Below are 21,472 nucleotides of genomic sequence, written 5' to 3'. Positions count from 1 at the left end.
AAAATAAAAGGCCTAGACATTTGAAAATAAAATTAACTTCAGAAGTTTCCTACTGCCAGGGATGTTCAAACATACGTGTGGGTAACTTCTTTATGGGAACGGATGCATCTGATAGATGACTAATCCTGTGGATTTAAGGTTCTTCCCACTGCCAAGATTTGATGAGGGGACAATATAGTGATGGATCTAAGTATGTCAAATTCTTTCAGGTGTATCCTGGGCTGTAGGGATAGAGAGGCGGTTTTAGTTCAAGAATCTGCAACTTATGCTTTCTTAACTTGGTAAGATTAAAGAAAAAAAGAATCTGCAACTTATCCTACTGCAAACAATGCATCCAGGCACCTCCTTTATTTTGCTTTCCATCCCCCCCACCCCCCGTCTTTTGAGGAAGATCTTCTGGGTCACAGTCTCTTCATGGTGCACTCAATGTAAGACTCCAGCAGGAAGATAGTTTCGTCCACCTGGATCTCACTGGCATCCAACCTGAGTGAAAACGTAAAAGCATTTGCCTAGACTGAATGTTCAATAGCATATTTAGGCTTAGAGGCTGGGTGGATGTGATCATGGAGAACTGCTTGGTTACCCCGGAGAGTGGATGGAAAGAAAGCAGGAGAACCAGTTGATCGTTTTGCCATTTACCGAATATCTTTTATGTGCCAGACACAATGGAAACTGCTGAGAATGTAAAATACAGAGCCTCCGTCCTGGGGGAAGGTAGTCTTAACTTGCAATCAGGAAAGCCAATGTAAAGGCACAGGTATAAAAGGACCTAGTGTGTTTTAAACTAGCAAGAAGCTAAGAGTGTCTGAAGCTTGAAGTCAGTGGTGATTAGGAAGAAATGGAAGCTTCTTCAGCCAGATAAAAGCCATCTAGGAAAAACCCACAGCTAACACCATACTTAATGGTGAAAGACTAAAAGCTTTTCCCTTAAGATCAGAAACAATGCAAAGATGCCTGCTCTTGTACTTCCATTCAACCTTTTACTGGAGGTTCTAGCCAGGGCAATGAGGCAAGAAAAAAAAGGAAAAGGCATATAGATTGAAAAGGTAGAAGTAAAACTACCTCTATTCACAGATGACATAATTCTATTATAAAAAATCTCACTGGGCGCGGTGGCTCACGCCTGTAATCCCAGCACTTTGGGAGGCTGAGGCGGGTGGATCACGAGGTCAAGAGATCGAGACCATCCTGGTCAACATGGTGAAACCCCGTCTCTACTAAAAATACAAAAAATTAGCTGGGCATGGTGGTGCATGCCTGTAATCCCAGCTACTCAGGAGGCTGAGGCAGGAGAATTGCCTGAACCCAGGAGGTGGAGGTTGTGGTGAGCCAAGATCGCACCATTGCACTCCAGGCTGGGCAACAAGAGTGAAACTCTGCCTCAAAAAATAAAATAAATAATAAAAATAAAAAATAAAATCTCAAATCTGCAAAAAACCTACTAGAATTAATAAATGAATTTAGTAAAGTTGTGGGATACAAAATCACAACACAAAAGTTCGTTGTTTTTCTATAACACTAGCAATGAACAATCCAAAAATGAAATAAGCAACCACTAAACTAGCACCTAAAAAAAATACTTAGAAAGAAATTGAATAAAAGAGCTGCAAGACTTCGCACTGAAATGTGGTCTAGGAAAGAGGTTGAAGGCGTGCATATGGACGAAGACGGAAGGCCAGATGTGACACATTACTGAAGTAAAATTAAGCCAGTACAGTGGCACGTGCCTGTAGTCCCAGCTACTTGGGAGGCTGAGCCAAAAGGACTGTTTGGGCCTAGGAGTTCAAAATCAGTCTTGGCAACACAGCAATACCCCGTGTCTTCAAACAGATTAACAGTACTTGATGAACGAGAGAGTGTGTATGGTGATGGAGAAGAAGCTGAGAACATCTTCAGAACTGCCTGTTTACAAAAACAGGTGGATTACATTCCGTTAACTGAGCTGGAGAAGACAGTTTAGGTTTGCTCGTGCTAAGTTGGAGGCTTACAGGACGTGAAAAAGGAGTTTTGGATGGTATTTTGAAATGTAGGGCTGAAGTTTATGGCGCTTACTTGTTGACATTACGTTTCAGGGTCTCTAGCTGCTGACGTTCAGGAGCTGTGATCATCTCCTCTATTTCTTGTAACTGTGCCTCCTCTGCACCTGTAGCCTGCATAGATGCGATGATGGCCTCTACCCTCTGAGATTTTTCTAGTAGACGCCTGTCAAACAAACACAACTCTGAGACATGTTTCCTAACCTTGGAGATTCTCTTAGCATTTATCTCTGAGGCACAACCCATCACTCTTTTACCATTTTCCTGGTCAAAGTAGATGTCACCTTCTAAGGACATTTTCTAGAAACTTATTTGGAAATATAACTTCACTCGTGAAACTCTTACTGCCTCTCATTTGCACTTAAAGTTTGGTGCTTCTGTACATTTCTCATAAATTTAATCTGAAAAAACTATTTCATTGGGAGCGTATTAGAAAAGTGTAGCCTATGCATGATTTATACTAATCTAAGCCAGTGATTCAATGCAAGGACACTGGTTGCTATCTCCATTGTTTCCTATTCCTCAGAATTTTTTTTTTTTTTTTGAGATGGAGTCACACTCTGTCACCCAGGCTGGAGTGCAGTGGCATGGAGTGGCTCACTGCAACCTCCACTCACTGAGTTTAAGCAATTCTCCTGCCTCAGACTCCAGAGTAGCTGGGACTACAGGGGCCCATGACCATGCCCAGCTAATTTTTGTATTCTTAGTAGAGATAGGATTTCACCATGTTGGCCGGGCTGGTCTTGAACTCCTGACCTCAAGTGATCCATCTGCCTCAGCCTCCCAAAGTGCTGGGATTACAGGCATGAGCCACTGCACCTGGCCCAGCCTTCATTGGTTCCTGTTTCTATAGGAAATTTCCCCTCAGGCCGTTGACCTTAAAAAATGTAAATAACTCAACTGAAAATGTTACTTACTTGTTCTCTTTGGTTTCAAATTGCCTCCTTTCTATCAAGTTGGCTATGCTCTGAGGAAAGAGAAGACAGACAAGAAATGCACATAGTTCAATTTCAGCAGCTCAGGTAAAATGGGTGAAATGGGCATATGAGGGGGACTTGTCCATGTGGAGGCAGCAGACTGGGTTACCTTGTAGCACCTGTGCAGCAACATTCGGGCAGCTGACAGGATGTTCACAGTATATAAATAGAAGGTCCTGGATGGGGCATGGTCTGGTGTTTTGGGAATTTCCTATTTGTCCAATAGAAAAAAAAAGTAACAAATTATATTGTTTTGGAACTGGCAAGGTAAACACTCATTCCATCTGGACTTACTCAACTCTCTTTTTCACTTACATTTTCATGTTTCCTAGTCATTCAGTACCTGTGTTTATTTATTTACTTTGAGACTGGGTCTTGCTGTTACCCAGGATGGAATGTGGCAGTGCGATCTTGGCTCACTGCAACTTCTACCTGGGACTCAAGCAATCCTCCCACCTCAGTATCCTGAGCAGCTGTAACTACAGGCATGCGCCACCATGCTCAACTAATTTTTTAATTTTTTTGGCGGGGGAGGAGACATGGTCTCACTATATTACCCAGGCTGGTCTTGAATTCCTGGGCTTAAGTGATCTTCCTGCCTTGGCTTCCCAAAGTGCTGGGATTACAGGTGTGCCCAGCCCAGTCTCTGTGGTTTATGTCGTAATTAATTAAACGGAGAGCTGGGCTTCCCTGTTTTTCTTTTTTTCCCATTTGACTGTCAGCATCCTGAATGGAGAAGAAAGGGAAGGTAACTAATATTTACTGAAAAATCTGTGTACCAGGTAAATTCTATATGATCTTTACAAAAAACCTTTTTTTTTTTTTTTTTTTTTAATACAGAGTCTTGCTTTATTGCCCAGGCTGGCGTGCAGTGGCACAATCTCAGCTCACTGCGACCTCTGCCTCTTGGGTTCAAGAGATTCTCCTTCCTGCCTCAGCCTCCCAAGCATCTGGGATTATAGGCACGTGACACCACCCCCAGCTAATTGTTTTGTATTTTAGTAGAGACAGGGTTTTACCATGTAGGCCAGGCTGGTCTCGAACTCCTGACATCAAGTGATCTGCCCGGCTCGGCCTCCCAAAGTGCTGGGATTCTAGGCGTGAGCCATTGTGCCCAGCTGCCTCTTTCTTACTAGGGCAATTAAGGCTCCACATCTTCCTCTAAGTGCTTGCTACATCTCTGTGAATCATGTTTTCTGTCTCAGAGCTGGATATAGAGTTTGCTTGGGATTCAGTATGTTTGCCGGAGAAGCTTCTCTCACCCTAGGCTAGCCTGTCTGGTTGGCAGTTGTTACACCCTTGGTTACCTGGAGTGATATAAAATTTTCTGAGAGCATCTTATATAGCATATCCTTTGCCTCCTTTGCAGGAATCATTGCAAAGTCTTCCACTTGCTTCTGCTCCAGGTGTTTCTTCTGCAAAACTAGACGGAATATTCTAGCACAGCGAGACCCAAATCTGGAAAAGAATGAAGAAAGCAAATGGCATGCCAACACAGGAGAGTAGCTTTAGTTCCCAGTCATAGATGGGGCGGTGTTCTATCCCATGTGTGGAACCAGGACCAGAGAGGAACAGTAATAAGAAAACTCTTCCACAGCTCCACAGGTTGGTAACTGTAAGTCATCACCAACTGCTGACCTCATCTGAGTGCCATAGTTCCTACATTTGTAAGCAAAGGCTTTAGGGAGCCTGGCTAATTTGCATCACTAGGAACTAAACAGTAGGTTATTTTAGGGTAAAGAGCAGCATTACATGAGATCCACAGGACTCCAGTGAAAAAGTGGGGCAAAGTGTGCCAAGGTGTGCTTATACTAGTTGCTTACATAATGGACAAATTACTTCAGTGGGGATAGGAAGTATCTGATCCCAAACCCCATCAGTGTCCCCCTTACCTCTCTTGTACTACAGACTCCAGAGTGGCTGTGGCTAGAGATGCTAATGCCTTATGGAGGTCTTTATGTAGAGAATTAAGGTCACTCAGTAATGTTCTGGCCTGGTTACTGTGATCTGAATTTTATTCCTAAGTTTCTAATTTATAATTAAATTTTAAACACAACTTTCGTTTTTCACGTTATAATTTGTGGTTTCAATTATGGTACATAAATATTCCAAAACTTTAATACGAGTGTTTAAGTAAGCGTTTTGCTTAACTAAAATTTGGTTAAAATCCTTTTTACTTTTTTTTTTTTGAGATACGGTCTCACTCTGCCACCCAGGTTGGAGTACAGTGGTATGACCTCAGCTCACTGTAACCTCCACCTCCTGGGCTCAAGTGATCCTCCCACCTCAGCCTTCTAACGAGCAGGACTATAAGCACACACCATTACATCTGACTAGTTTTTGTATGTTTTGTATAGATGGCGTTTTGCCATGTTGCTCAGACTGATCTAGAACTCCTGGGCTCATGCAATTCTCCTGCCTCAGCCTCCCAAAGTCCTAGGATTACAGGTGTAAGCCACCATGCCTGGCCTCTTTTTACTTCTTTATCATCAATGCAGTTCACTGTAAATTCACAGAAAAATTTATTTAGCAATTATTTCAATTTTCTAACTTATTTAGTATAATAAACATTACCAAATATTTCTTTCCTAAGGCACCATTCTGACTTACAGGACAGGCTGCCTGACTCTAAGGAAGTCACTGGTAAGGATACTGATGACATACATTCCTCCACCACTGTCGCCAGACTTTCCAACAAACTGTAGCTATTGAGAAAGAGAGAGAGTATTAACTGAATGGAAAGTCCAGTGATTCTGTTTCCAGTGGAACAAATCTGACCGAAAGTCTGTAGCAGGTAGCCCTCCTATCAAATAGTGTGGAGAAACTGTCCGGGCTGGCTAGGTAGAGAGTAAGACTATAGGAGAATGAAACCAGGTGTCAGTGCAGAAATGAACTGTCAACAGAACAGGCTACAGAAAAAAGAAAAAACAGACTTACTGGATCATCTGCCAGCAGAGTGAGATACTGATCAAGAACTTGCTTAGCAATGTTGTAGCCAACAGGTAGGGATCTGAAGATCTATGGAGCAAAAGACACTTAAAATGGGCTTGGAAACTTAGAACTGCTGACTTTACTGAAAGAAAGATCTTTTAGGCTGGGTACAGTGGCTCATGCCTATAATTCCAGCACTTTGGGATGCTGAGGCAGGTGCATTGCCTGGGGTCAGGAGTTGGAGACCAGGCTGACCAATATGGTGAAACCCCATCTTTACTAAAAATACAGAACTAGCTGGGTGTGGTGGCACATGCCTGTAATCCCAGCTACTTGGGAGGCTGAGGCAGGAGAATTGCTTGAACCTGGGAGGCAGAGGTTGTGGTGAGCTGAGATCGCACCACTGCACTCTGGCCTGGGTTACAAGAGCAAAACTCCGTCTCAAAAAAAAGGTGTCTTAATTTTAGATATCACAAAATTGTCCAGAAAGATTTATAGCAGGATTGTTTGTAAGAGTAAAAAACTGGAAACACCCAGAAGACCAGCATGAGTAGTATATTACAATAAAGTATAGCACAGTCATTAAGTGGAATATAATAGAGTCATTATAAAGAGTGGGACAAATCTATAAAAACTGACATGCAAAGAAGTTTTACCAGCCGGGCATGGAGGCTTATGCCTGTAATCCCAGCGCTTTGGGAGGCTGAGGTGGGCAGATCATGAGGTCAAGAGATCAAGACCATCCTGGCCAACATGGTGAAACCCCATCTTTACTAAAAATACAAAAACTAGCTGGGCGTGGTGGTGCGCGCCTGCAGTCCCAGCTACTCGGGAGGCTGAGGCAGGAGAATCACTTGAACCCGGGAGGCAGAGGTTGCAGTGAGCAGAGATCGCACCACTGCACTCCAGCCAGGCGACAGAGCGAGACTGTCTCAAAACAAACAAGACAGTAATATAAATAATACATATTTATTAAATATCAATATTTTAAAAACAAGGGGTCAAATAATGTCCTGAATGCCAAGGCTCTCAGGGTCCAAATCCTAGATTCTTAAAATAATTAGGAATAGGCTGTACTTGACAAACAGATACTTTGACTAAGTGAATGATGTAGATTTTGAAAAGCTAGATCCTAGGAGACCAAACATTTCAGTGCTTACCACCTGAAGATAATCCTTGCCCCACATCAAACAAACGCCCTTCTCTTTCAAGGCTCAGACCTCAACCTAACACCAGGATCTGTATATAATAAATGTTGTTGATACCCAAGAGTGTGTCCGAAAGCTAGCACAAGAACATGACACTCACCTCATTGGAAGACAATGGCTGGGTGAAGGGAGCACTAGAGGAAGTGGTAATCTCGCTCATTCGGAGCATGGTTCGCACGATCTCGCTGCTTGTCTGTTTGAAAGTAAACGGGAATTCAGAAATCACTGTGCTGCCCCCGCCTGCCACTGGCTCTATATGACAGTGGCCACATCTGACAAGTAAGTGAATGCTCCTGATGACCAGTGACAGACACACTTAGGTGTTACCTGGTCCATCCTGTTAGCGACTGCACTCACAATGGCTTGGTCACGGAAGTGTTGGTGGAATCTGTCAAGGTTGGCCTGCCAATAAATCCCATCATCTGGAATGGGCTGAGGAAGAGAAGCATTTAAATACAGCGTAGAGTTTTCTGAGGAGCTTGGATTTAATGGTTCACCATTTCTTTTCCTACATACTAACAACTAAATTCGTTGGAGACAAATCAGTCATGTAGACTGCTGTCTAGACAAATCCCAACTTCAAACGGGTTCTGTAAGCTCATCTCCAATCTTTCCTTCCTATTTTATTATTTTAATTTTAATTTTTTTTTTTGAGATGGAGTTTTGCTCATCACCCAGGCTGGAGTGCAGTGGCGTGATCTCTGCTCATTGCAACCTCTGCCTCTTGGGTTCAAGCCATTCTCCTGCCTCAGCCTCCTGAGTACTGGGATTACAGGTCCCCACCACTGTGCACAATAATTTTTGTATTTTTAGTAGATTCAGAGTTTCACCACATCCAGGCTGATTTTGAACTCCTCACCTCAGGCAATCCCCCTGCCTTGGCCACCCAAAGTGCTGGGATTATAGGCATGAGCCACCACTTTTGGCCTTTCTCTCCCTATTTTAACTCTTCTCCATCACCCTCAAGTCTCTAACTTGACCCTTCTTCCTTCTTGCTCTCAGCAGATGACCTTGTTTCTGATTTCACAAGGAAAATAAAAGCCACTAGGCCAGAATTTATTCAACTTCGTGCATGTCCTCACCACATTTCTTTATGTTTTTAACTTCTATTTTTACTCACTTTTATCACAGCTGAAAAATGTTCCTTTTACCTAAGGTTAATGCCCATACTGGTATTCCAGGCCTTACCCTCTCATTCATTTTTGGGGATCCAGCTCTACTTTACCTTGTCCTCTAACATCTTCAGCCTTTCCTTCACTACTGCCTTCTTCTTACCAGCCTTTATCCTGTCCAAGTCTCTTCTACTCTAGAATTCTCCTTCAATCCTACGCCTCCTCTTCTTTCCCTTACTGTCACAGCCGAGCTTCTCCAAGAGTTGGCCATCCCAGCTGTATCTCCATCTAGATTTACTCAACCCACTTCCACCATCGTCCTGAAATGTCAATTTGTCACTCACATTCCAGTGAAATACCATGATCGTCCTTGAGGACTCTATGTTGTGAAGTTCAAATAATACTTTCCACTTCTGATCTTGTTTAATCTTTAGGAAGCATATGACATGGTCATTTTTTCCTTCTTAAAACCTTATGTGGCTCCTTGCATTTTATGATACCATTTCTTTTTTCTTTTAAAGACAGGGTCTCTGTCACCCAGGTTGGAATGCAGTGGTGTGATCATGTTCACTGCAGCCCTGAACTCCTGGGCTCAGGTGATCCTCCCACCTTAGCCTCCCAAGCAGCTGTGACCACGGGTGCGTGCTACCACACTCAGGTAATTTTTGTATTTTTTTGTAGAGACAGGGTCTCACCATGTTGCTCAGGATGATCTCAAACTCCTAGGCTCAAGCGATCCGGCCGCCTTGGCCTTCCAACGTGTTAGGATTACAGGCGCTGACCACTGGGCTGGCCAACATCATTTTTTCTTGGTGCTACTTTGAATCTTTCTGGCTACCTTTTCTCAGTCTCCACAGATTCCTCTTTCAGACACCACCTATAATACTGATGCTTCCTTTCATTTTACTCTACATGCTCTACTTGGGTAATTTTATCTGCTCTCCAGGTTTCAATTATTAATGCATTTCCAAATCTGTTACTCTATCCTAGAACACTCTCTTTTTAAGATGGGAGTTTTGCTCTTTTGCCCAGGCTCCAGTGAAGTGGCACGATCTCAGCTCACTGCAACCCTCCAGGTTCAAGTGATTCTCATGCCTCAATCTCCCAAGTAGCTGGGATTATAGGCTCATGCCACCATGACTGGCTAATTTTTGTATTTTTAGTAGAGACAGGGTTTCACCATGTTGGTCAGGCTGGTCTCAAACTCCTGACCTCAGGTGATCCACCTGCCTCGGCTCCCGAAGTGTTGGGATTCCAGGTGGGAGCCATTGCACTCAGCTGCTTACTGACATCTTTATGGGCATGCTAAGAAGGCATCTGAATATATGAGTTCAGGCCTATGTCTAATTTTTAGACTAATTTTTCACCACTGGCCCCTGTAGGTCTTTAGGTTCTAGCCATATTGAGCAACCTACACTTTTTCTAGGCCCCTTTTTGCATAAGCTGTTACCTCTGTTCAATGAATGAATGAAGTTAAAGCTCAGAAGGGAGACAGTAATGGTTCATTCTTTGTTAGTCTATTCCTGCTAATATTTAATGAGGTTCACAACCCTACTGCTTCTTAGCTCAAGAATCTTTAAGCTCTCTTGGGGCTCGTTATCTGAGTGCTCTTTCTGGCCTGCTTCAGGGTGAGGACTTCTAATCAAGAAGCCCCATTACCTCCTTGTTATCTGTAGTATGTTTTGGTCTCTTGGCCTTGGGCTCCCCAGCAGCATCTTCATCAGATGATCTCCGCCTTTTGCCTTTCCCTGTCAAACAAACAATTGAATACTTAGGCTGTATCTCACAGGATGACAGGAAATGACCAGCTGTCTTTCATTCCAAAGACAGCTGTAGCTGCATCTAGATCAGAGTTGCTTAGGGGGCTGAAGAGCTATAAGAAACACAAGTAAATGATGAAATAATCTGAAACTCAACATGTTCAAAAACACACTCATAGTCTTTCTCCTCCAAAGACTGGTTCTCCTCTGATGCTCTCTTTCATAGCCAACAAGATCATCATCCTCCCACATGCACAAGTCAGACACACAGATGTCATTATTGATACTTGTCTCCTTCACTGTTTCTGTATTTCATTTTTCACCAGTCTGTCAACATTTACCTTTGCCCCATCCTCCCATCCTTTCTATAGACAAAAAAATCTTTTAAAAGTATAAATTAGATCATGTCACTTCCTTAAAAATCCTTTAGTGGTTTTCCTTTGCCTTAGCATAAAGAACAGATGCTCTATAAGGTCTCACTTGATTTAGGCCCCTGTCCGTCTCCCATCCAAGCACTAAGCAGGTAGATCCTCATTAGCTTCTGAGATCAGAACCCTGCCTATCTCTAACCTTATCTCATACCTCTCTTGCTTTGCTTACCATGCTTTAGCTATACTGACATTATTTCATTTCTTCAAGTACTACATACTATTCCCTTTGCCAAAAATGCTTTTCCTCTGTTACCTCGCTGTTAGCTTCTATTTAAAATCTTAGCTCAACTGCCACCTTCTCAAAGAAACATGAGACCTAAACTCCCAGATGAATCCAGTCCCCCATTATATAGTTTTTTTTTTTTGAGACAGAGTCTCACTCTGTCGCCCAGGCTGGAGTGCAGTGGCACAATCTTGGCTCACTGCAACCTTTGTCTCCTGGGTTCAAGCAATTCTCCTGCCTCAGCCTCCCAAGTAGCTGGGATTACAGGCATGCACCACTATACCTGGCTAATTTTTGTAACTTTAGTAGAGATGGGGTTTCACCATTTTGCCCACGCTGGTCTCAAACTCATGGCCTCAAATGATTCAGCCACTTCAGTCTCCCAAAGTCTCCATTCTTTTCCTTCAGAGTACTCATCACAGTTTAATTATGTATCAATGTGAGTTTCTGATTAATGTATGTCTCTTATACTAAAAGCCCCATGGCAGAGACCATGACTTTTTCAGTGTTATACATCACAATGTCTGGCATATAGCAAATACCTGGTAAATGTTCAGCTGGTTCATACTTTTAACAACCAATCAAGAAGAATCCACCGTTAGCTTAAGTCACAGTTCCAGGGGTTAAAATTCCTTACCTATCAAGCTCAGCTTAGGAACCAGGTACATGTCCTTCTCATTAATGACAAGTGTGGGGGCAGGTGGTGGTGGCCCGGGGTCTGAATTCTCAGTGGTAGGCACTGAGGGGCAGCGTTGTACAAAGTGTGTATCTGCCAATCGTACAAATGTGTTTGATACTTCAGCATAGTCCATGGTCTTGCCATCTGTGTAACAGGAGGAAAAAGGCAGATGAGATGGCCTAAGATAGCTCAGGGTCCACTCATGTAGCCAGCTGATCTACACTTTTGTTAACAGCTGTGGATACAGTACTGACCTTCCATGGTCTCTGTGAGCCGGTCTGCCACCTTCTTCACAACAGCTGACATTGTCAGTTTGCCATTCAACAGAAGCTCCTCAACAATCAGCTCTCCAGTGTCACTGTACAGAGTTTTGGTAGTATAGATGTACCGGGGATATCTAAGCATTCGTAATACCCGGCTGCACTGGGCTTCATACTCCACCACACCACGTTTGTGCACTTGATAACTCACCAGGTTATGTTGGACAAGAACACACAGGGCTTTTTTCACCTGGATGGGACATAAAGAGAAGAAAGAGAGGAAAGACCTGAAGATATAGCTCATTACTGCTGGCAGTTTTTTGTCCAACAGCTTACCAAGCATCAGAAAATGGCTAGGTAAGAATCTTTGCACTTATTTCCTCTCTCCATTGGAGTAGCTAATAAGAATCATATATCAATACAAGAAATCAGGAAGATTCCTTGCTATCGTTTCTCTGATCCTTATCCTTCAAAACAAAACACAATTTACTTTCCTTCTATCATTCTCATTCCTTTTTTTTTTTGAGACAGAGTCTCACCCTGTCACCAGGCACCAGGCTGGAGTGCAGTGGCACAATCTCGGCTCACTGCAACCTCCGCCTCCTGGGTTCAGGCAATTCTCCTGCCTCAGCCTCCTGAGTAGCTGGGACTATAGGCACGCGCCACCACATCCAGCTGATTTTTGTATTTTTAGTAGAGATGAGGTTTCGCCATGTTGGCCGGGAATGGTCTTGATCTCTTGACCTCATGATCCGCCCTCCTCGGCCTCCCAAAGTGCTGGGATTAGAGGCTTGAGCCACCGCGCCCGGCCCATTCTCATTCCTTAAAAGCAGTACTGAGGTTAGCAGACTTACTGTGAATAAATGAGGTCTGGCATGGGAAGAGCAAAGATTTGCCTAAGAAGCTGTGATGAACTAGAAACACTCTGAGAAAGAAAATGTTGATGCCTAAGTCCCATCCTTTTCTCCCCCAAATAACATTGTTTGCTCCCAGGGCAGGCTTTTTCATTTTTTCCTTTTCTGGGGTGAGAAGAACAATATTCAAAGGTGAGTGAAATAAATTAGTGAAAGAAATGAGAGAAAATTAATGTCATTTAGACGTACCTGATCCAGCGATGTCCCTGTGTCATGGGCAATTACTCTTAGTGGCTGGCTGCCAGTTCTTATCAGGTGGACTCCAATCTTTTCTACAATCTCTCCAAAATGCTCTTGCAGCAACAAAGAACAGAGCTTAATTTCTGCTTGAGTCATTGTACTGGGGAGTCTGAGGGCTAGGGGAAAAAACACCGGAACAGTACGATGGAAAGTCTTTCTTTCATGCTGGAAGCAGAGCTGCTCACTGTAAATTCATGCGTTCTCTCTGGAGGGCAGTTTGACAACACATATCAAAAAGCCTTAAAAATCTTGCATATCTTTAAAACAGCAATTTCTTTTTGGATACTATGTCCAAGGAAAGAATAAAAAGTTAATCAAGTCGCCAGGCGCAGTGGCTCATGCCTGTAATCCCAGCACTCTGGGAGGCCAAGGCAGGCGGATCACTTGAGGTAAGGAGTTCGAGACCAGCCTGGCCAACATGGTGAAACCCTGTCTCTACTAAAAATACAAAAAATAAAAAATAAAAATAAATAAATAAAATAAAATTAGCTGGGTGTGGTGGCATGTGCCTTTAGTCCCCACTACTCAGGAGGATGAGGCACGAAACAAACCATAATAATAATAAAGTCGGCCGGGCGTGGTGGCTCACACCTGCAATCCAAGCACTTTGGAGGCCAAGGCGGGCAGATCACCTGAGGTCGGGAGTTCAAGACCAGCCTGACCAACATGGTGAAACCCCGTCTTAAAAAAATAAATAAATAAAATAATAATAAAGTCACTAGTTCTCTGTATGATACCGACTTACTGGAAACAATCTAATGTCTAATAGTAAATGATGGCATACTACACCGACATTTAAAGTTATTAAGTACCACATGTATTCGTGCAGAAAATTATTCATAATATATTAAGTGACAGAAGCTGCAAAAAATTAACATTCGATTATTGTAAAAAAAAGGAAAAATGTATGCATAGAGAAAGACTATGCATCAAATTTATCTTTCTGGGACTATGCGTGATTCTGATTTTCTTTAAAGATAGGGAGTAGATTATTTCGCAGTCTGTCACACTTCATTGCTTAGGAGAATTAAGGTCACTGTTCACAGCCCGGTAGGAGTGAGCAGGTAGTGTTCATTCTCAGTGAACATTCTCAGCCCATAAAGGAAATGATAATTTCGAAAAAGAAATTTAGGAGGTAAAGGACTGCTTCTCAACAGGGCGTGTCAAATAGGAGATGAGGTTACATTGTTTTCAGGGCAGTATTCATTCCTGAAACTTGTACTCCTTGACAAAGTTGACACAATCAGAAATTGATGTAGTTGATTATATGATTATTTCGTTATTACAAATTGCTACCAATTCTTAAGAAGCCAAGTCTTTGGCACCCCCGCCTAAGTATCACCAGAGACCTGTTTGATCCATGCACATATCTTTGGAGAAGCATCCCCAGACCCCTTGCCATCCTCGGAAAGGACTTCCAAGGCGCTTGGCTCCTAGCTCTTCACTCCCTTTACATAGGTTCGCCTTCCAGACTCGGTCTCTCGGTCAGAGTCAGCGCCGCCTCGCGCCGACAGCATTTTCCACTAACCTCAGGGTCAGCGCAATCCAGAGGCTCCAAACCCAACGCCTCCGAGCTCCTCGCGGCGGCTTCCTGCGGCTCCCGCTGGCCTTCCGAGCGGAGGTGGAGCCCACCGCCCTTTCTAGGAAGAGGCCGGCCACGGAACACAACGCAGAAAGGCGAAAAGCTCGTGCCGCTCTACCCCCCCCGCCCCGAGTTTCGGCGGCTTCCGGGGACGCTCTTCCTTTCTTCTCGCTGGAAGGCTGGAGGACCCGCGAGGGGCTGCTTGAGGAGCAGGCAGGCGGGCGGGTTGCCGCTCCTTCCGGCTCCTCTTTGGTTCTGGGAGGCGGGCCGCAGGGTCGCCGTCAGCGCCGCCGCCTCTCTGGGTCGGGCCGGCTCACGTGACCGACGCGGGCTCTGAAGCGGTGGGCCGTACCGAGGCGGCGGCGGCGACGGCGACGGCGACTGCAGCTCGAGAGGTAGCGGCCTGGAGAGGGACGGGCCGGCTGCCCTCTCGGACGGCCGCGGCGGAGGACAAAAATGGCGGAGGCCTCGGCGGCCGGGGCGGACTCGGGCGCCGCCGTGGCTGCCCACCGGTTTTTCTGCCACTTTTGCAAGGGCGAGGTCAGCCCCAAACTACCGGTAAGAGCCCCATGCCCTCTGTACTCGGGAACCGCATAGATTCCTGGCCCCGATGTCCCCGAACTAGGTCTGGGGCTTTCCGCACACGCTCGACTCGCCTGGCATCGGTCTGCCGAGTACCTGCTGCCCTGTGTCCGCAGCCGCTGGCCCTAAGCCCCGGGCGTCACGGTCCCGGCGCTGTACCTCCTGCTCACCTCTTCCTCATCCTGGGCTGTTCCACCTGCCCTCACGTCTTTACCACCCCCCCCCATCTTTCTTTTTCTTTAGCAAGTTTTTCTTTGACAACTCTCCCATCAATTTTCTCGCACTCTTTTATACCTCGTCTTTTTCCCACGGTGACCTTCCCCCGTACTCTTTCCTCTGTGTCTTCTCACCTTCCTCTATTTTCACACTTTTAACCGCCCCCCCCCCGACCCCTCTTCTCAGCGAAGCAAAATAGCGGATTGCTGAGGATTGTCCCTATTCGGTTGTCTCTAGGGAAGGAAGCACAGAATGGGGCGGGAAGGGGCATTTTGCTTTTCAGTGGTTTCCAGGGTCGTTGTGAAGGTGAAAACAGCACCCTATTAATGCCTTGCAGACGGCCTGCACTCCTATCACTGATGAAGGAAATGGCTTTAGGAAGAAGGCAGGACGTATTGTTTCAACTTGGTTTATTTTGATTGTCATGCTGCCAGTGTCTTTAATACCATTGTTCTGCTCCCCCCACCTGCCCCGCGTGCCTTGTGTCTTTCTTCACATAAGAAAAAGGTCCCCGACAGAATGTTTTCACGACTTTTTGCCAGACTGTTAGCCCCTTGAGAGGCAGTGCTGTAGCCGTGAAGAAAATACTTTGGTAGGTCAGGCTCAGGTCTGTAATCTCAGTGCTTCGGGAGGTCGAGGCAGGAGGATTGCTTGAGGCCAGGAGTTTCAGACCAGCCTGGGCAACACAATGAGACCCCTAAGAAAAACAAACAACACTTCCGCAGCATGCTAGCCAGCACCAGCATCACAAATCCAGAAGCTGTTTTGGGTTGGGTCGTAGCTACCATGAGGAGCCCCCCAGGGTGAATGGCAGTCCTATCCTTGGCCAACTGTCTTTATGATTGCTCCTTTCCTTGGAAGCTTCCAGGTTCAGTCCTATGATAGAGTGGCAACATAATAATTGATGTTTGTATTTATGGTGTCTCAGATATAGTCTAGGAGAAAGCCTTCTAAAGTGAGTCTGTGTATCTTATTTCTTAGAAGCATAAATGGAGTCCAGGGAATAAGTGCTTAAAGGGTGTTTTAGTCTTCTCTCACTCAAAAGTTTTGTTTAAGGCTTTATGACATATTCTTTCCTTTCTACTTGTCCCACCCCCAACTTCATAATCATAGTTTCATCTAAATGCTACTTAGCTTTTTTTGTTTGTTTGTTCGTTTGTTTTTTTGAGATAGTCTCTATTGCCCAGGAGCATGATTTTGGCTGATTGCAACCTCTGCCTCCCGGGTTCAAGCGATTCCCCTGCCTCAGCCTCCTGAGTTTAAAGTAGCTGGGACTAGAGACATGTGGCCACCAACCTTGGCTAATTTTTTTATTTTTAGTAGAGATGAAGTTTCACCATGTTGGCCAGACTGGTCTCGAACTCTTGACCTCAAGTGATCTGCCCGACTCAGGCTCCCAAAGTGCTGGTATTACAGGTGCCAGCCACCACTCCCTGCCTAAATGCTGCTTAGTTTTGCTTGCTGATTTTGCTCTGTGATGATGATGATGATTTTTTTTTTTTTTTTGCCATATTTCAGTGCTGGGACGAGCAGTTGCCTTTTTTTCCAGCTAACATCAGAGCCTGCAGAACTCTTACCATAGAGAGGGGAGTCTGGAATTCAGCCACTATGTATGTGACCAGTGGTGTGTTGTTGAATGTGATGCCTTGTTGAATATTGCAGCCTTAGCTTTTTTCAACTTTAAGTTGCTGTTCATTATTTATTATTTTGCCTTTAAGAGTGAGAAGTTGGCCAGGTGTGGTGGCTCATGCCTGTAATCCCAACACTTTGGGAGTCCAAGGTGGGTTGATCACTGGAGCCCAGGAATTCGAGACTAGCTTGGGCAACATGGTGAAACCCCGTGTCTACCAAAAAACACAAAAGTTTGCCATGCATGGTGGCACGTGCCTGTAGTCCCAGCTCTTCAAGAGGCTGAGGTAGGAGGATTGCCTGAGCCCAGGAGGTGGAGGTTGCCATGAGCTGAGATCACATCATTGCACTCCAGCCTAGGCAATAGAGCAAGACCCTGTCTAAAAAAATAAAAAAAGGGAGAAGACAGTCTCAGTTTCCACAATTGATTATATCTTTTCTTATCATCTTAAGTCCTTACTTCAAAGGGATAATTTGAAAGGCTGAATAGGTGTTTTTCTGAGCTCTAGTTAATGCCTGGAGAAGTTTCTTCATCATTTTGGTCTGATGTATTATTTGTCACGTCTGATTTGTAAGTTGAGGTCTAACAATTGGATATAACCAGATGCTGACTAAATACGTCCAGGGTTCTCTGCTTAGTGTCCCAGAGGTGATATGGAGCAATATGTGCTTCTCGCCCTCAAGGACCTTACAGCTTTTGGGGAAAGACAAGGCAAACATGGAAAAAGTAACAATATAATGAAGATACTGGTTTAGAATTCAGAGAGGAGATTTTCATCGCATTGGTGTTGAATTTTGAGGGATAGGTACATTTCAGATTGAGAATTCTAGAGACTGTGAGATAGCAAAAGGACGAGGGGGTTGATGAAGAAAGGAGAAACATTTAATCATTTTTTTTTTTTTTTTTCTTTTTTCTTTTTTGAGATGGAATCTTGTGCTGTTGCTGGGGCTGGAGTGCAATGGCATGATCTCAGCTCGCTGCACCCTCCACCTCCCAGGTTCAAGTGATTCTCCTACCTCAGCCTCCCAAGTAGCTGGGGTTACAGGTGCCCTCCACCACACCTGGCTAATTTTTTGTATTTTTAGTAGAGACTGTTTCGCTATGTTGGCCAGGCTGGTCTCGAACTCCTGACCTCGTGATTTGCCTGCCTCGGCCTCTCAAAGTGCTGGGATTACAGGCGTGAACCACTGTGCCTGGCCTTGTTTTTTTTCCACCACTAAAAATTGTCATATACTGTATTTTTATGGTGTACAACATGATTTGGTGTTATGTATACACTGAATGGTTAAATCAACTTATTTAACATGCGTTACCTCACATACTTACTTTTGTGTGGTGAAAACACTTAAAATCTACTGTCTTAGCATTTTCAAATATACAGTATATTCTTTTTTTTTTTTGAGATGGAGTCTTGCTCTGTCACCCAGGCTACAGTGCAGTGACTCACTGCAACCTCCATCTCCTGGGTTCAAGTGAGTGATTCTCCTGCCTCAGCCTCCACAGTAGCTGGGATTATAGGCGCCCATCAATGCGCCCTGCTAATTTTTATATTTTTAGTAGAGATGGGGTTTCACCCAGGCTGGTCTTGAACTCCTGACCTTGAGATCCACCCGCCTCGGCCTCCCAAAGTGCTGAGATTATACAGGTGTGAGCCACCGCACACACCCGGCCAATATACAGTGTATTCTGATTTTTTCTTTTTAAATAGAGACAGAATCTTACTTATTGCCCAGGCTGGTCTTGAACTTGTGGGTTCAACTGATTCTCCCATCATAGCCTTCTGAGTAGTAGTAGATAGGTGTGTGCCATCATGCCTAGCTAATTTATTTTTCTTTTTTGTAGAGATAGGATTTCGCCATGTTGCCCTGGCTTGTCTCAAACTCCTGGGCTCAAGCAATCTGCCTGCCTCAGCCTCCCAAAGTGCTGGGTTACAGGCATGAACCATTGTCCCTGGCTTGATACATGGTTTTTACTTTTTTTTGTTTTTGAGACGAAGTCTTGCCTTGTCCCCCAGGCTGGCATGCAATAACGCAATCTCGGCTCACTGCAACCTCCACCTTCCGGGTTCAGACAATTCTCCTGGCTCAGCCTCCTGAGTAGCTGGGATTACAGGCATGCGCCACCATGCCCGGCTAATTTTTTGTATTTTTAGTAGAGACGGAGTTTCACCATGTTGGCCAGGCTGGTGTCAAACTCCTGACCTCGGGATCTCCCCGCCTTGGCCTCCCAAAGTGCTGGGATTACAGGTGTGAGCCAACATACCTGGTCTGACCAACGTGGTTTTTGTTTTTAATTCGGTTTATATGATGCATCACATTTATTGATTTGCATGTGTGGAACTAACCTTGGATCCCAGGAGTAAAGACTACTTACTTGATTGTGGTGGATTAGCTTATTTATTTATTTTTATTATTTTTTTCTTATTTTTGTTGTTAACTTTTTATTTTTTGTTTGTTTATTTATCTATTTATTTATTTATTTGAGACAGAGTTTCGCTGTTGTTACCCAGGCTGGAGTGCGATGGCACGATCTCGGCTCACCGCAACCTCCGCCTCCTGGGTTCAAGCAGTTCTCCTGCCTCAGCCTCCCGAGTAGCTGGGACTACAGGCATGCGCCACCATGCCCAGCTAATTTTTGTATTTTTAGTAGAGACGGGGTTTCACCATGTTGACCAGGATGGTCTCGATCTCTTGACCTCGTGATCCACCTGCCTCGGCCTCCCAAAGTGCTGGGATTATAGGCGTGAGCCACTGCGCCCAGCCTTTATTTTTATTTTTTTGAGATGGAGTCTTGCTCTGTCGCTCAGGCTGGATGGAGAGCAGTGGAACAAGTTTGGCTCACTGCAACCTCTGCCTCCTGGGCTTAAGCGATTCTTGTGCCTCACCCTCCCAAGTAGCTGGGATTACAGGTGTGCACCACCAGGCCTTGGTAATTTTTGTATTTTCAGTACAGACATGGTTTCCCCAGGTTGGTCTTGAAATTCTGACCTCAAGTGATCTGCCTTCCTTGGCCCCCCAAAGTACTGGGATTACAGGCTGCTGTGAGCCACCACAACGGCCTGGATTAGCTTTTCAATGTGCTGCTGCTTCGGTTTGTTAGTGTTTTGTTTAGGAATTTTTGTGTCTGTGTTCATCAGGGATATTGGCCTGGAGTTTTCTTTTTTTCATTGTGTCTTTGCCAGGTTTTGCTATCAGAATGCTGCTGGCCTCATAGAATGGGTTAGGGAAGAGTCCCTCTTCGATTTTTTGGGAATAATTTCAGTAGGATTGGTACCAGCTCTTCTTCATATGTCTGGTAGAATTTGGCTGTGAGTCCATCTGGTCCAAGGCCTTTTCTGGTTGGTAAGTTTTTTATTTTTCATTACTTTTTGAGACAGGGTCTCACTGTGTTTCCCAGAATGGAGTTCAGTGGCATGATAACAGGTCACTACTGCAGCCTCAGCTTTTCAGACTCAGGTGATTCTCCCACCTTAGCCTACTGAGTAGCTGGGACTACAGGTGTGTGCTACCACACCTGGTTCATTTTCTGTGTGTGTGTGTGTGTGTGTGTGTGTGTGTCTGTGTCTGTGTGTGTGTGTGTATATATATATTTTTTCCTTTGGAGAGAAAAGGTTTCGTCATGTTGCTTAGGTTGGTCTTGAACACCTTGGCTCAATCGATGTGCCTGCCTTGGCCTCCCAAAGTGCTGGTAGGTATGAGCCATACTGCCTGGCCAGGTTTTTTATTACTGAGTCAATTTTGGAACTTGTTACTGGTCTGTTCAGGATTACAGTTTCTTCCTGGTTCAGTCTTGGGTGGTTGTATGCTTCCAGAAATTTATCTGGAAATTTGGGTTTTCTAGTTTGTGTGCATAGAGGTGTTTGTAATAGTTTCTGAGGGTTTTTTATATTTCTGTGCGGTTGGTGGTAATGTCGGTTTTGTCATTTCTGACTGTGTTTACTTAGATCTCTCTTCTTTCCTTTATTAATCTAGCTAGTGGTCTATCAATCTTGTTTATTCTTTCAAAGAACCAACTTTTGATTTCGTTTATCATTTATTTGTATGGATTTTTGAGTCTTAATTTCATTCAGTTCAGCTCTGATTTTGGTTATCCTGGCTTTGGGTTGGTTTACTCTTGTTTTTCTAGCTTCTCTAGGTGTGATGTCAGGTTGTTATTTTGAGATCGTTCTAACTTTTTAGGTTGGGGCTATAAACTTTCCTCTTAATACTGCTTTAACTGTGTCCTAGTGATTCTGGTATACTGTGTCTGCTTTCATTAGTTTTAAAGAACCTCTTGATTTCTCCCGTAATTTTATTTTTTACTCAAAAGTCATTCAGGAGCAAGTTTTACTTCCATGTAATTGTGTAGTTTTGAGAGATCTTTTTAGTATTGATTTCTGTTTTAATTGCACTATGGTTTGAGAGAGTGGTTGGTATGATTTTGTTTTTTTTGCCTACGTAATTCTCAAAAGAAGACATATATGCAGCGCAGTAAGCATATGAAAAAATGCTCACATCACCGATCGTCAGAGAAATGCAAATCAGAACCACAGTGAGATACCATCTCACACCAGTCAGAATAGCTATTATTAGAAAGTTAAAAAATAACAGTTGGCAAGATTGTAGAGAAAAGGGAATGCTTATACACTGTGGGTGGGAATGTAAATTAGTTCAGCCACTGTAGAAGACAGTTTGATTTCCCAAAAAACTTAA

General features: G+C 44.2%; 2 protein-coding genes across 6 annotated transcripts in view; one reads left to right on the top strand and one right to left on the bottom strand.

Moving 5' to 3' along the window:
* Positions 1-314: 314 nt before the first annotated feature.
* POLR3C (RNA polymerase III subunit C) lies at positions 315-14,610 on the bottom strand. 4 transcript variants are annotated; one of them, XM_035279461.3, is made up of 15 exons: positions 14,121-14,610; positions 12,721-12,887; positions 11,612-11,867; positions 11,316-11,501; positions 9,924-10,012; positions 7,480-7,584; positions 7,253-7,345; positions 5,951-6,031; positions 5,667-5,718; positions 4,906-4,966; positions 4,321-4,471; positions 3,123-3,224; positions 2,954-3,003; positions 2,053-2,202; positions 315-483 (listed from the first exon to the last, which is right to left on the bottom strand). In XM_035279461.3, exons 1-15 carry the CDS (start codon positions 14,137-14,139, stop codon positions 402-404), a joined length of 1,644 nt encoding a protein of 547 aa, XP_035135352.3. In that variant the 5' UTR covers positions 14,140-14,610; the 3' UTR covers positions 315-401. The 4 variants fall into 4 exon arrangements, with proteins under 4 accessions (XP_035135352.3, XP_002759865.3, XP_078211567.1 ...); XM_002759819.5 differs by having other exon boundaries at positions 14,300-14,610; XM_078355441.1 differs by lacking the exon at positions 4,906-4,966 and having other exon boundaries at positions 5,624-5,718.
* Positions 14,605-21,472, top strand: part of RNF115 (ring finger protein 115) — an 85,297-nt gene continuing 78,429 nt past the window's right edge. For both annotated transcript variants that reach the window (XM_078355454.1, XM_078355455.1), the window contains exon 1: positions 14,605-14,911. In XM_078355454.1, the coding sequence (XP_078211580.1) occupies positions 14,810-14,911 (102 nt within the window). In that variant the 5' untranslated portion in view covers positions 14,605-14,809. The remainder of the gene's footprint in view (positions 14,912-21,472) is intronic.

The sequence above is a fragment of the Callithrix jacchus genome, chromosome 18 (assembly GCF_049354715.1).
Source record: "Callithrix jacchus isolate 240 chromosome 18, calJac240_pri, whole genome shotgun sequence".
In the NCBI taxonomy this organism is placed as follows: Eukaryota; Metazoa; Chordata; class Mammalia; order Primates; family Cebidae; genus Callithrix; species Callithrix jacchus.
The sequence above is the reverse complement of the archived record's forward strand: the minus strand, read 5'-3'. Positions and strand labels throughout refer to the sequence as shown.